The sequence below is a fragment of the Dermacentor albipictus genome, chromosome 3, assembly GCF_038994185.2.
Source record: "Dermacentor albipictus isolate Rhodes 1998 colony chromosome 3, USDA_Dalb.pri_finalv2, whole genome shotgun sequence".
Lineage (NCBI taxonomy): Eukaryota > Metazoa > Arthropoda > Arachnida > Ixodida > Ixodidae > Dermacentor > Dermacentor albipictus.
The window spans coordinates 176,397,509-176,411,326 of record NC_091823.1 but is presented as its reverse complement, the minus strand read 5'-3'; the positions used below and the strand labels follow the sequence as shown (position 1 = coordinate 176,411,326).

At 47.6% G+C, this 13,818-nt stretch overlaps 2 protein-coding genes across 4 annotated transcripts in view; one reads left to right on the top strand and one right to left on the bottom strand.

Moving 5' to 3' along the window:
- Positions 1–13,818, bottom strand: part of LOC135900526 (uncharacterized) — a 1,275,659-nt gene that overhangs the window by 1,028,297 nt on the left and 233,544 nt on the right. The window lies entirely within an intron of this gene.
- The window catches only part of LOC135908179 (CD151 antigen-like), a 412,220-nt gene that overhangs the window by 355,477 nt on the left and 42,925 nt on the right, over positions 1–13,818 (top strand). For 2 of the 3 annotated variants that reach the window (XM_070536291.1, XM_070536292.1), the window contains 2 exons: positions 5,519–5,637; positions 7,879–8,053. In XM_070536291.1, coding sequence (XP_070392392.1) covers positions 5,606–5,637; positions 7,879–8,053 — 207 coding nt within the window. In that variant the 5' untranslated portion in view covers positions 5,519–5,605. The remainder of the gene's footprint in view (positions 1–5,518; positions 5,638–7,878; positions 8,054–13,818) is intronic. The other variant, XM_070536293.1, reaches the window with a different exon arrangement.

Sequence of the window (13,818 nt, the reverse complement as noted above, 5' to 3'; positions counted from 1 at the left end):
GAACGTATTGCAAACATCCGACGCTCCTTTCTACTTGCATCTAGCTCCGGGAAAATGTGGGACGCCGCTATGGACCTACGTCGATTGCATGTATGATCATATACGCACGTAGGGACCAGGTTGCCAACTGTGGCCATTACGATACGGTGCTAGCTACATTCACAGCTAGATGGCATTCGTCCGTTGTCATTGAACAGCGTGTGTTAAGACTAATGCCAAGATTGAACGTCGCGAGCAGCTGTCAGGGACAAGCGTGGAGCCCTGAATGCACGGAGACTCCTCAATTTTAGACGGCCGGTATCTATAGTTACCGTTTATGGATAGGAGTAAGCCGCGAATTGTAGGTGTCAACAGCGTTATTGGCGACATGGTGTAACGCTTTGTTCCATAACACGCTAGAAACAGTTCTGTCCAGTTGTGATTGTTCTCGCGAAAGGAAGAAAAAAATAGCAGATGTGGGCAATTCCTGCTGTTCTGTACTCAATCACAAAGGAACCAGCAGGCTTTTTCAGCTGTCAGTTAAATCTTCTAAAAAAAGATAGGCCAGAACTTAGCATCGCTAAGCCTCTAAGTTTGGGACAGCATACTAAAATTGTGGCGTCTCGGCAGCGGCGCTTGGTTGCGCATAACGGGCGACCTTCCACACTCTCACTGATCAAGGTGACGCTTCTGTGTTTCTGTATTTTTTTTGCGATTTATTGCACACTGTGACGCAATCGCTTACGGTCAACACACCTCGAGTTTTCTATTAGATATCTGCAAGGTTGGTAACTCCTACTATATTACAATAAAGAAATGCGTTACCGAAGGCGGGACCGAAACTGTCTTACGGCCCAGCAGCCCAATGCTAAAACCTTTAGACCTAGTTCGCACACATGATTCTGTCGTGCCGACGCCTATTTCAAGCGGCTCGCGCCTGCGTCACGTGCAAGATTCTCCCATTGTTCTTTCGTGACAGCTAGCGTTTCGAGACTGTCTCTTAGGCCGCACTGCCTTCGGGATCAGCCCACATTTTTAGACAGACGATATTGCATGAAGACTGTTCTATAACACCTACAACGTTGCCTTCGTATAAAATACAGCATTGCGTGGGGTGGCCTCCAATTATGAGGGCCGCTTTTTTTTCAACCTCCGATAGGCTATAAATAAAAGACAAGTTCATCTAAAACAATAATTTTATTACCAAAAGATTAGTACAGTTACGCTTACTTTTCGACATAATCACCGAAGAGATTGAGGCATTTGTCATATCTGTGGACAAGCTTTGCAATACCCTCTTCAAAAAAAGTTGCCGCCAATGAATTCAAGTAGTCCTTGACGTTGGTTTGAAGGTCACCATTGGTTTGAAAGCGCTTCCCACCAAGCCACGTCTTCAGTCCAGGAAAAAGATGAAAGTCACAGGGTGCTATGTCTCGACTGTATGGCGGATGATCGAAAATGTCCCATCCAAAATGTTCGAGAAGCCGTTGAGTTGCTCCAGCAGTGTGTGGACGGGCATTGTCATGGATCAGAACAACTCCAGCGGTCAGCTTTCCTCTTCATTTGTTCTGAATGGCTCTACGCAAACGTCGTAATGTTTCACAATAAACAGCTGCAGTGATTGTGGTTCCGGGCTCCATAAACTCCACAAGCAACACACCTTGTTGATCCCAAAACACTGTAGCCATGGTCTTTCTGTTGTTGAAGGTTTTTTTGAATTTCTTTGGTTTGTTTGGTGAATTTGAATGCATCCATTGTTGTGATTGTCGTTTTGTTTCCGGTGTATCGTATTGAATCCAGGTTTCATCCCCAGTCACGATTGATTTCAAAAGGTTGTCTCCTTCATCCTGATAACGCTCAAGGAACTCCAAAGCTGACGCCATTCGTCGAGTTTTGTGGCCGTCCGTCAACATTTTTGGGACCCAGCGTGCACAAAGTTTTTTGTAGCGTAACCGTTCAGTAACAATAGAGTACAAAACAGACCTTCAAACTTCTGGAAATTCCGTAGATAAAGCAGTAATGGTGAATCTGCGGTTTTCTTTAACCATTCTGTCAACTCGATGAACCAGGTCATCTGAAACGACAGATTTGCGTCCATGGCCCCCTTCATCATGCACATCATTACGTCCATCTTTAAAATTTCGACAACATTCACGCACAGCACCATCACTCATGAAGTTTTCCCCATACACTCGACTCATTCTCCGATGGATTTTTGCAGCACCATGGCCTTCAGCCTGTTGAAAACGAATAACACTTCGCAATTCACACTTGGCGGGAGCAACAATAATGGCAGCCATGTTTACGTGGCTGTAGCACAATGCTGACTGACGCCTGAATGTCAACAATGGCGGAGTGTGTAGTGCGAGAGCTGCGCAGTCGCCTACAGCGCATGTCCGCCTTCTGCTGCCCGCGTAGCGTCTGCACGGAGCGATCGGAAGTTGAAAAAAAAACAGCCCTCGTAATTCCACAGAAGCCGCTAGTTTCAGAATTTGTATCGCGCCAAGCACCCAACGTAATTAGTGAAGCCGGAATACTGTATTATTGCCGTGTACTTCGCACATCGTACTCCTCACGGAACTGTGAGGAGTACGATGTGCGATGCGCGACACTTACACGTGTGTGTAAGTGTCGCGTGTCGATTCCCATGGTGGCAGGAATCCCAGCGGTGGCAGCGAAGGAGGGAAAAGTCTTCTCCGTGTGGAAAGGGTGAGAAGGCGGCCTGAACTCGGCGTAACTGAAGGGTGACAGCAAATCAATTTGTGCCCTTACGACTCTGTTGCAAGAAAATATCCACTTTCAAGCGTTGTACTCTAAATGATGCCCGCTGGAAAAATGCACAGATTAAAATTAAAGACCGCATTTCATACGGTATTAAAATTCTGAATTAAAAAATTGCGAACTGATCCGCCCTGAAATAATGGACTTCGCGTGGAACCACAAGCGACAATGAGCCCATTGAAAAGCTGCGTGAATAAAATTTTGTTTAATGCACCATAATAGTTGTGTGTGTGAATGGGTGCGTGGGTACGTGTGTCTGCGTGTGTGTTCGTGTACTTGCGTACACGCCTGTGTATGCTTGTGTGGGCGAGCATGCGTGCGCGCATGTTTGTGTGCTTGCGTATTCGTACGTGCTTACATGATTGTATGTGTGTGTGTGCGTGTGTGTTGGTACGCTTGCTTGAGTGTGCGCGCGCCCATCTGTGTGTGCGTGCTTGTGTGTGTATTCCCGCGTCTGTCTGTGTAAGCGTGCGAGCATTTGTGTGTTCTTGTCGTTGCGCTTGTGTGCGCGTGTCTGTGTATGTGTTCCTGTTTTTGTGTGCGTGCATGCGTGTGTGTTCGTGTGTTTGCGTGTGTGCATGCGCGTGCGTACGTGTTGTTGTGATTGCGTGTTTGCACGCGCGTCCATGCTTGTGTGTGCGCGTGTGTGTTGGTGTGCTTGCTTGCGTGCTTGTGTGTGTACCCACGTGTGTGTTTGTGTGAGCGTGCGTGCGTGTGTGTGCTTGTATTGGTGTGCTTGCCTGCACGTGTCTGTGAATGCGTTCGTGTTTTTGTCTGCGTGCATGCGTGTGTGTGTTTGCGTGTGTGCATGCGTGTGTGTGCGTGTTGGTGTGATTGCGCGTTTGTACGCGCGTGCATGCTTGTGTATGTGCGTGTTGGTGTGCCTGCGTGCTTATACGTGCGTGCATGCTTGCATGTGTGTGTGTTGGAGCGTGTGCGTGTGTTCGTGCGTGTGTGCGTATATGCGTGTGTGTATGCGTGTGTGTGTGTGTGCTGCTATGATCGCGTGTATGCGTGTGTGCGCGTGTTTTTTGATGTGCGTGCGCGCTCACGTGTGTGTAAGTGTAATTGCTCGTGTTTGTGCGCGCATACATGCGTGCATGGGTGCGTCTGTGTTGGTGTGTTTGCGTGTTTGTGCGTGTCTGAATGTGTGTGTGTGCTTGCGTGCGCACGTGCGCGTGTGTGTCTCTGTCTGTTCGTGTTTGTGTGTGCGTGCATGTTTGTGTGTGTGTGCATGCGTGTGTTCGTGTGTGGTGTTGCGTGCGTGTGTTTTTGTGTGCGCATGTGTTGTTGTGCCTGTGCGAAAGTGTTTGTATGTGCGTGTTTGTGTGTGCATGTATGCGTGTGTGTGTGCCTATGTGTTAGTCTGCTTGCCTGCGTTGTAAGTGTTTGGATCGGGGATTTCAAAAGACGCAGCTGGCCCATGCCGGCGTTCGACTCATCCACGCTAAGCTCGTTGTTGAAGAGAGGAGCGTGTTCTCATAGAGAACGAGAATTACTCTGTTTATTTACAATATCTACATGAAGAGTGGAGAACTTTACATCTCATAAGTCTAGCATGACTGAGTGAAGAACACCGAGCAGCCGAAAACGGCTGCTTAAGATCCCTCTGTGCTCACTAGATCCCTAGGCGAGGCAAACTGCCGTCCAACCTACGTCCAATCGGAGCGTCCAAAGTTGTCGAAGGACCCGTCGCTCTGAGAGCTAGAGTTCACACACTCACTCCCGCACCTTTGTTCACTGAACACACAAAAATGAGGGGCTTCATAGACAGGGGTTGTCACGCTTGACTCACGCTGGCGCGTCTTCATTCCTGGGATGACCCTGCAGTTAGCTGCGGCGTTTGTCAAACTACCGTGACTGTTACTGGGGTCCGTGAGAAAACGCCGTAGCACATTTTTCTGGAATTTTATTGCTCCCATTGGCCCGTCAAGGCGACAGTGAACCAGCTTACAATACATGGTCCACCAAACGGGTCTTGCCTTGCAGGCGCCGGTAGTCTGCCCGTGGGCGACGCATTTTCAGCTTCACGAAGCGATTCGTCGCAGTGGGCTGGGAGAAGCTAGGAGGTCACTACCCCCGCTTGCCGATCTTAACAGCGTGCGCCTGCGCGTGTCTGTGTGTTCGTGCGTGCGTGCTCGCGTGTGTGGTTGCGTTCGTGTTTGTGCGTCCATCTGTGATGGCGTTTCCGTGGGTGTCTGTGCATGCGCGCGTATGCGTGCATGTGCGTCTGTGCGTGCGTGTTTGAGTGCGTATTCTTGTGTTCTTGTATGTGTGTTTGTGTGTGCTTGTTTGTTGATGTGCTTGCGTGCCTGCGCACATGTGTTTCTGAGGGTGTGTGTTCGCGTTTGTGTGCGCGTGCATGGTTATGTGTGTTTGTGTGTGCGTGCAGGTGTCTGTGTGTGCGCGTGTGTATTGGTGTGTTTGCATATGCGTGTGGGAATGTGCGTGCGTGTGTGGGTATGTGTTCTTGTGTGCCTCTGCATTGCTGTGGTCTTATAGGATAACGAAGAAGTACAGCGTAATGTTTCGGGACACCAGACCTTGTTCAAACAACGGGCATCTTTCGTGAAATTCTTGAATGTTACCACAAGTTCTAAATAACAAAGCTAACAAAAAAAGTTTAGGTTACCTAATAGATGTGCACAGGTAGCTTCCAGTAAGACCAGGTGTCTTCAAGATATAGGAACATGTGTCGGAACTTTGTGCAGTCTACGCATGATAGATATGGCGTTCAGCGTCACTGGCACTTTCGCAGGGCGGCGAGAAGAGGCGGCCGGAGCCCGACCGGCCCCTGCTGCTTCAGCTGCCGGGCGCCACGGAGCCCTGCGCTGCCTTGGCCCCAATGTTCCTGCACACAGCGATGAGGTACTACAGGTACGCGCATCCTTATCGCTGCTATGGGCCTTTGGCGCGGAGACTCATCTGACACATAGGGTTGCATTGACTACTTCGAGCACAATAATCCATATGACGCGTTCTCTCTTCGGCGGCCCAAGCTTACGAATGGTGCTACATTCAAACGCGTGGGTTTCAGTTATGTGTGCGTTTTCTTTTAATATGTTTTGTGAAGTCGTATGGTAATAGACTTTTTCTTGTGCATGCAATTCTTGCAGTCCTCAATTTGAATAGATGTATAGTCCTTACTGCAAGTATGGCTTGATATTTTTAAGCGTTTTCTGTAACTACAGTTGAAGCTTGTATTTGCTCTATTTTCCCACAGTAATCCAAAGGGGGGGGGGGGGAGTATTTAAAACGGTGAATAAATAAAGATAGAAAACAAAACAATAACAATGTCAAATTTAAAAAATGGCATATTATAGCGCTAGCGCGATTACGCGCGAAACATTTTCGTCCTTTGAACAAATTTCTTTTGTCAAGTAATAAATACAATGTAAAGGCTGAATTTCTTCGCTTGATATTATTCGCCTATGTACTCTGTTACAACACGTAATGCGTGCGTGCGCACGGAAGCGTTTGGCGCACACAGTCAAGCAGCGGTGTCAAGAATATAATTCGATCGGCGATTCTTTTCTTGCGTTTCATCTTGAAAGTCTCCTTCTTTATACACAATAGATTATTAAGTGTCGTCTAAAGTCGCCATCTAGTCTAGAAGTACGTGATGTTTCGTGAACAAGTCGGCACATAAAGAACAAGCAGCAAAGTAGATACAGAGCACGTGTGCTCTGGCATGAGCAACGTGAGGCTTTGAAACTTGATGATGCCTCTTTGCGTCTCTTGTTACAATTGAACTTGATCTAGCTGATCAATTGCTGAACTATTTACGTGATTTGCCTACTCTTACGTGAATCGCTGCTACTCATATATTTTCTGTGCTTTAATAGGATGGTATAATCAGCAAGCATGCATTTTCCTTTGTTTGGCACATTTCCATATGAACCGCGCCAGCATACGTACATACATTAGAATGCACACAACACTGACACACATTAGGAGATAATAAACAAAAGAGCTTCGCGAAGAAAGTGGCCCTGAGGATAGCACCACGGTAGACCCATTGGCGATGCACCACCCCTCATAATGCGGAATATGTGGATACTTTCATTTTTACTTTACCATATAATTTTTACATTTCAAATAAATACATTTTACGTCTACTATGATTTCTCCTCATCTTGATGTAAATCTAGCCCGTCGATTTCGCCCATTGTGCTCGTTCGTTGCATATATACCTTGAATTTGGCGACTCTTGATTTCATGGCGTAGTCGATTGGCCAGTCGCCTGCTCTTAAGCTCACGTACTACGCCACACTTGTGATCAGTAGGGTACTCCACCGTCTTCACTCGCGCGGCACGAGCTAGCAACCCCAGGTCTAATCTGCGTTCACATACACAAATACTCAACAAAGCGGCCGAGAGGACGGCGCTGCTGTAGCTTACTTCGTAGAGCACTGCACGCGTAATGTGGGGGGTTTGAGTTCAGTCCCTACTTGCGGCCCAGACCGTGGTCTATTCTTTATTTCGAACAGTGATATGCAGTCAGTTGACTCTCCGACTACTGAATCGAAGTAAGCGTTTTCTTTTTTTTTTTGCAGAATGACCGGTGGTCCGTAATATGAATGAGGAAGGCAATCACAGTAAATTTCGGGAATGTGTATGTACGTATTACGCTCTAAGAAACGTTTGCGCCATTTGGGGTGTATATTTGCCACACAACAATAATCGCCATCTGCCTTGCCTGCGTTTCCTCTCTTGAAAACTCGGCGCTCGCTTCTTTCCTGTCGAGAATGATGTGTCAAGCTGATAACGCGCAAGCCATTCGTGACTAGGAAGTACCGTGCTAGCAGCGTTAAAGAAAGGAAATGCGGGCAAGACAGATGCCGATTATTGTTGTTTGGCAAGATATGACCCAAAGGGTGCAAACTTTTGTTTTTAAGTGTAAAGGCCAGTAGGTAAGCCGAAACGATATTGCAAAATACTGTGCGCGAACGAGAGCTTTTACGCTTGTTCACCGCTTTGCAATAATATTCCTCTTCAATTAAAGTAGTTCTTACGCATGCGCGTGCTGGATCTTCCGCGCAACACAATATTGCTGTTCTGGATGCAAACGTACAAGAACAGCTGACGGGTGACCGACTGTCGCGGGGTCCATTGCAGGCTATGGATCTACACGTGCAACGTGGCACTTCTGCTGAGCGCGCTGGCGTTCTCAGTGGCGGCCGCCTGGGTGCTGTCCGACTACCGAGCGTCCCTGGTGCCAGGCCTGCGGCTGGCCGACCCGACCTTCGTGTACGCTGTGCCTGCGCTGCTCTTACAAGGCGGCTTACTTCAGGCAAGTCACGTGCAAGCGTTCTCTGCCACGCACAAATGCGGAATGCTAAGAGGAATCGCCGTTGTCCTGCGCGACACATCGCCTCACTGCAGCAGGATACTTGCCGTATCGTCTTAATGCTTCGAGGATGGACTCGTCGTCAATACGTATCGCCTGGTACGATCCAACAGAATGGCCGTATTTAACGCAGACATTTAAATCTTTCTATGGATGAGTGTCGCCTGCAGGTATCACATCGAAATTTTTATTTTGTAGTGCTGAGTACATTTTGGTATTGGGTGGTTTTGGTACTCAGTACGGAGTTTACAGCTAAATATCTTCGGCGAACACAGACTGACAGGCACCAAGTGTCTTTCGTTTATTTAAAGCAGGGACATAGGACGAAAGAGAAGGAGTTAGTGTCCTGGCTCGCTTTTTTTCCTAATTATGGTCAGAGAAGACACACCGATGCAAAGTCTCCGGCTGCCGGGGTATCACATCAGTAATATAAACCAAGTGCAACTGTTCCAACTATTGAATAATGTAGGGGTCCGTTGTACACTCTAAATCGACTGATCGTTCCTTTTTTTTTATTTGCTTGCATACCTCGTCGTTTCAGATGTTGTGCGTCACGTAAACAGAAAGAAATGTCCGACGATTACGTTACTCCGTAATGCAAAATTTGAGCGCAGTTCCATACTTCTTTCAATTTTGCGACATATTGAGGCAGGTGGTAACAACCTTATTTAGTCAATAGAAAGGATTTGGTTGACTTTAATGGGCTTCCAGGGTGCGTGAGGTGCCCGTCCGATCAGTTCCTCTAGTGCCACCTGTTATGGTCGTGAAGCCCTGTCTTTCGGCGACTTCCATAGCCCAGCTGACGGCCTGCAGTTGAACCACCGGGTCCGAGCTGGACACCGCATCCTCCCACTCTTGCCCGTTAGAGAGTGGCCATTCTCATTTCGGTTTTAGATTGTCGCAATCGAATAAAGTGCGCTTTATATTTGCCTTTGTAACCCCGCAGAACTTACATTCGGGGGTGTAGACTCCTGGGTAGGCCTTGGAGTATATATAGGGGTTGGGGAAGGTGTTATTTTGTAGCTTCCGCCAGGTCACTTGTTGATGTTTATTAAGGCTTTTGTCTGGCTGCGGGAGCGTCCTTCTGTTGTTTCTGTAATATAATGTTATCTCGTGGTAGGTCGTCAAGGTCTCTCTGGCCGACCTCGGGACCGGCTCGCCCACTGCCCGGTTGACGAAACCTCGGGCTAAGTTGTGGGCCGCCTTGTTCCCAGGATGGGACGCGTGTGCCGAAGTCCATATGATTCTACTGGGTCTGGCGTTGAAATTTTGCAGTTTTAAGATTTGTTTGGCGGGTTTGTGGATCCTCTGTTTTGCAAACTATCGAACGGCTGTCTTCGTGTCGCTAAAAATTGTGTTGGCTTCAGTGCTTCTAATGGCTAGGGCGATGGCCGCTTCCTCCGCATCGGGTGCCTTTTTGCTCCGCACAGAGGCGGCTGGGATTGGTTTTAGGTCCATGCTCACGACTCCTATCCAAAAGGCATCGTGATCACAGAACTCTGAAACGTCCATACAGACTGCCCTCTTATCGTTTGAATATTGCCTGTGGAGGGCTTTGGCTCTTGCCTTCCTCCTTTCTGCGTGGTGTTCGGGATGCATGTTTTTCGCGATTGGATCTAATCTCAGGTACTTGTGTATGTCTCTAAGCATTTGCAAGGCACCCACCCCTATGCATTCTTGCCTGATATCCAAGGTACTTATAACGTGTCTTCCCGTGGGAGTTTTTGTTAGCTAGTCGTACTGTGCGATTCTGTGCGCATCGACTAGCTCGGGAAGCGTGTTGTGTGTGCCTAACATTAGCAGCCTTTCTGTTGGTGTATACTTAGGGAGATGAAGGGCATAAGACAATCATGCCGTTGCATGATTGTCTTATGAGGCATTCAACCTTGTTCTTTCCCGATGCCTGAAGATTGAGATAGGGGAGAGAATTTACTATACGGCTGAGCACGAAAGCCTGCACTAGCCTATTCAAATCTGTTTCTTTCATTCCATGGTGTTTGTTAGCTATTCGTCTTATGAGCCTGTTGGTTTGTCCAACGCATGCGACTAGTTTGTTTAGGGTACTTGTGTTTTTCCCGTTGTTTTGAATGTGCATTCCCAGGATTCTCAAGGTTTGCACTCCTGGAACTTTTTTACCACCAACCCTAATATCCAATTGAGCCGGGGGATCGTTTTTTCTTAAGTCTGTGTCTGATAACTAGGAGTTCGGATTTTTGTGGCGAGCACGTTAGTCCGACTCTCCTGGCGTATCCGGTCACTATATTCGCTCCCGTCTGTAGCGTGCTCTCGATATCACCTTCGTTTCCCCTGACTGTCCAAAGGGTGATGTCGTCTGCGTAGGGTGCCGACGATAAGTTTGGTATGGCGGCAAGGAGCTTGGCCATGGGTATGAGGGTTATGTTGAACAGAAAGGGTGACAACACTGACCCCTGCGGTGTGCCTTTGCTTCTTAAGTGTAGTGTATCCGACTTGATGCTTCTGAATGTTATTTGAGCCGTTCTGTCGGTTAGAAAAGCCTTGATGTATGAGTATATTCTGTCCCCCGCGTTTAAGTCGGATACGGCATTCATGATGGCATTGTGGGTGACATTATCGAAGGCTTTGGTGAGGTCCAGCGCCATTATTGCTTTAATGTTGGTGTTATTCGGTGTGTTTATTACCTCTTCCAAAAGCCTGAACATTATATCTTGCGTAGGCAGGTTGGGCCGGAAGCCTACCATCGTGTGCGGAAAGAGATTGTGCTTGTCCATGTGGTCTTGCAATCTAGATAGCGCCACGTGCTCCAATAGCTTCCCTAAGCATGATGTTAGGGATATGGGTCTGAGGTAGCTTAGCTCGAGTTTCTTGCCTGGCTTGGATATGAGAGTTACCTTGGTGTGTTTCCACGGCTCTGGCAGCCACCCATACTTCCAACACTTGTTAAAGTACTCCGTAATCCCTTGAATAGAGTCCTTGTCTAGATTTCTTAGTATTTTGTTCATCACCCGATCTGCTCCTGGAACGGAGGATGTTCTAAGTTTCTGCAGCACGCCTTTACCTCTGCTACCGTTATGTTTTCGTCAAGGTCAGGGTTGGGGTTGTCGCCGTAGTTGGGAAGCGCAATGTTTTTTGTTGTGCATACGTATGGGTTTTGTAATTCTGTTATCATTTCTTCGTCATTAAGTGGGCTTGCATGAATTATGCGTACTACATCCCTCTGGTGAGCGGCTCTGCTGTTTTCTGGGTCTAAAAGATGTCTCAGAAGATGCCATGTGTCATTGAGCCCCAATTTTCCGCTCATTTGATCACATGTTTGTCCCTATTGTTGTTTTACTGTTGTTTTGAGAATGACTTTCGATTTCTCTTTCTAGTTTGGCTATCCTATTCTATTTCTATTTTGTTTCGTCCATCTTTTTTTAAGCTATTATGTCCCTGCCACATCTGTTATAATCTGCTGTGAGCGGCTTTGTTTTCGACTGCTATCTCTATCGTCTTGGTGGTGTGCTCTGCGTCTTTCAAGAGTTTGTGAATCCGTTCATTTAGGTTTTCAATCTTCTGGCCATCTGCGTTACCCTGTCTCCTTTCTCTGAATTTATTCCAGTCTGCCACTCGTGTCACCCTTCTTCTTTCCTTCTTGAACGCACTGCTGGGTATAGTGGTCTCTATAACGTAATGGTCGCTCCCTAGGTTTTCGTTCGTGTTGTGCCATTGTGCGTCTACTATGTTTTTGCATAGGGTCAGGTCAGGGCATGTGTTGGCTTGCGCACTGTTCCCTATCCTAGTTGGCACCAGCGGATTCGTCAGGAGCGTGTATCCTTCGTCCTGAACATGTTGCCAGAGGCTAGTTCCTTTCTTTAAATTTGTTTTGTAACCCCATGCCATGTGTAGTGCGTTCATATCTCCAACTATTATTAGGGGATTCGTTTTACTGATTTTTCTGGCTTTGTTCATAGCTTTTATTATGGGGGAGGATTCCGCCTTGGGGGTGCTATATACGTTTAGAATGAAGAGCGGGGCCTCGCTTCTTTTTAGCGGTATGTTCTCTATCAGGAGGCAGTCTGCACCGTTCGATTGATTTTAGTGCTCTATTGCCGTTAGATTTCTATGGACCAAGAAGGCCATGAGTGGTTTTTATTCCTTGCCATTTTAATATGTTTTATAATCCCGAACCTTTACTTTTTTCTTGGTTTCTTGTAGGGCTATGACACCGGGGATTTTTTCTTTTCTTTTTCACGGTTTTGAACGTGGAGCTCTTGGTTCTACCGCTTTCCGTGGAAGCTCCTACAGTTCCACTGACGAATTCTTATGTCCGTCTGGCCCTTCCCCATGATTGCCTTTAGGGAGCGAGATGGATTGCGCTGTGGTGGAGGCCATGGATGGCTCCTGGGGGCGGAAAGAGTTTGTCCATCACCTTAACCAGTTGCTTGTCTTGTTTCGTACTAGCTCGTTCGTAGACTTTGCTACATTTGTAACGACTCTTACTTGTTCTGCTAAGGTTTTATATTGTTACCTAGTCTCGTTTCTGATAGCTGTGAAGCGTGCTTCTATGTTTGCTTCAATATTGTTTTGCTTTTCCTCAATTTCATCTAATCTCATTGCCACTGTTCCTAAAAGGCTCATTACGTCCTCGTGATTCCGTTTTGCGTAATTCTCTGAGTCTTCCATCAACCTCTTTTTTGCTGGCGGCCTCTTGCAGGTGAGGGTGCCCTCGAGGATGAGTTTGACGGGGAGAGGGATGCCCCCCGCGGTTCCTGTGTTAAGATCGCGGGTTGTTGAGCAATATGTGTTTTACTCTCTTGCTGCTGTTGTGTTATTGCTTTCATTAGTTCTTGAATGATTCTTTCCTGTTTTTGTATGATTGCTTTAAGTTCCTCAATTTCATTACCCTCGTGGGAGGATTGCGGTGTCCCGCTCACCTGATGTGGTGCTCCTTCCCGCCAGGCGTTCGGTTGCGCCGGGTAGGAATGCGAGTGGTCTCGTTTTCCTCGGTCGTTATCCTGGGCTCGGTTTCTCGATCGGCTACTGTCTCGCTGTTGCTGCTGCTGTTTCGGGAGCGCAGGTTGCGCTCCCTGTCCCTCCGGTCGCTAAAATTCCCATTGAGGCTTGCCATTTCGTTTCTTGTTTCCCTTGGCAGGCGGTCTCTCACATTTGATCTTGCATTTGTTGGATCCCGTGAAATGTTCTCCCTTGCACAGGATGCACCTCGGCGTGCACGTGGCTCGTCTAGGATCGGATGCTCATCGCCGCTTCTGTAGCAGAGATTTCTTCGTTCTTCCGGACACACGTCCGAGTGATGTACTGGTCTTCTACCGTTGTAGCATGCTTCCACTTTGGGTCTGAAGAGGAAGCAGTTGTGGATTCCTCCGCCGAATCGACTGGAGTCCGGGAATCTCTTGGTATTTGCGAAAGTGATGAGCAGGGCTTTCGATGATTTTCCCATCCTTCTTGCGTCCACAATCTCTAGCTGGGGGTTGACCTTAACGGTGTCGTCCATGATCTCGGCGTGGCTTTGGTCTTCTAGAACGTGATACGCAATCCTTTTGATGCTGTTGTCCGTTGCCGCTACGTAGACACATGTCGAATAGACTTGGTCTAGGATTTTGATATGTTGTACTTCCACATATTTCCCTGCGCGTTCCATAGAAGGGGTGCTCACGGTAAAGGAAAAAGGAATGATCCTTAGTGGGGTCGTGTTGCTTGATTTTCCCAAAGTTCACTCCGATGTCCAG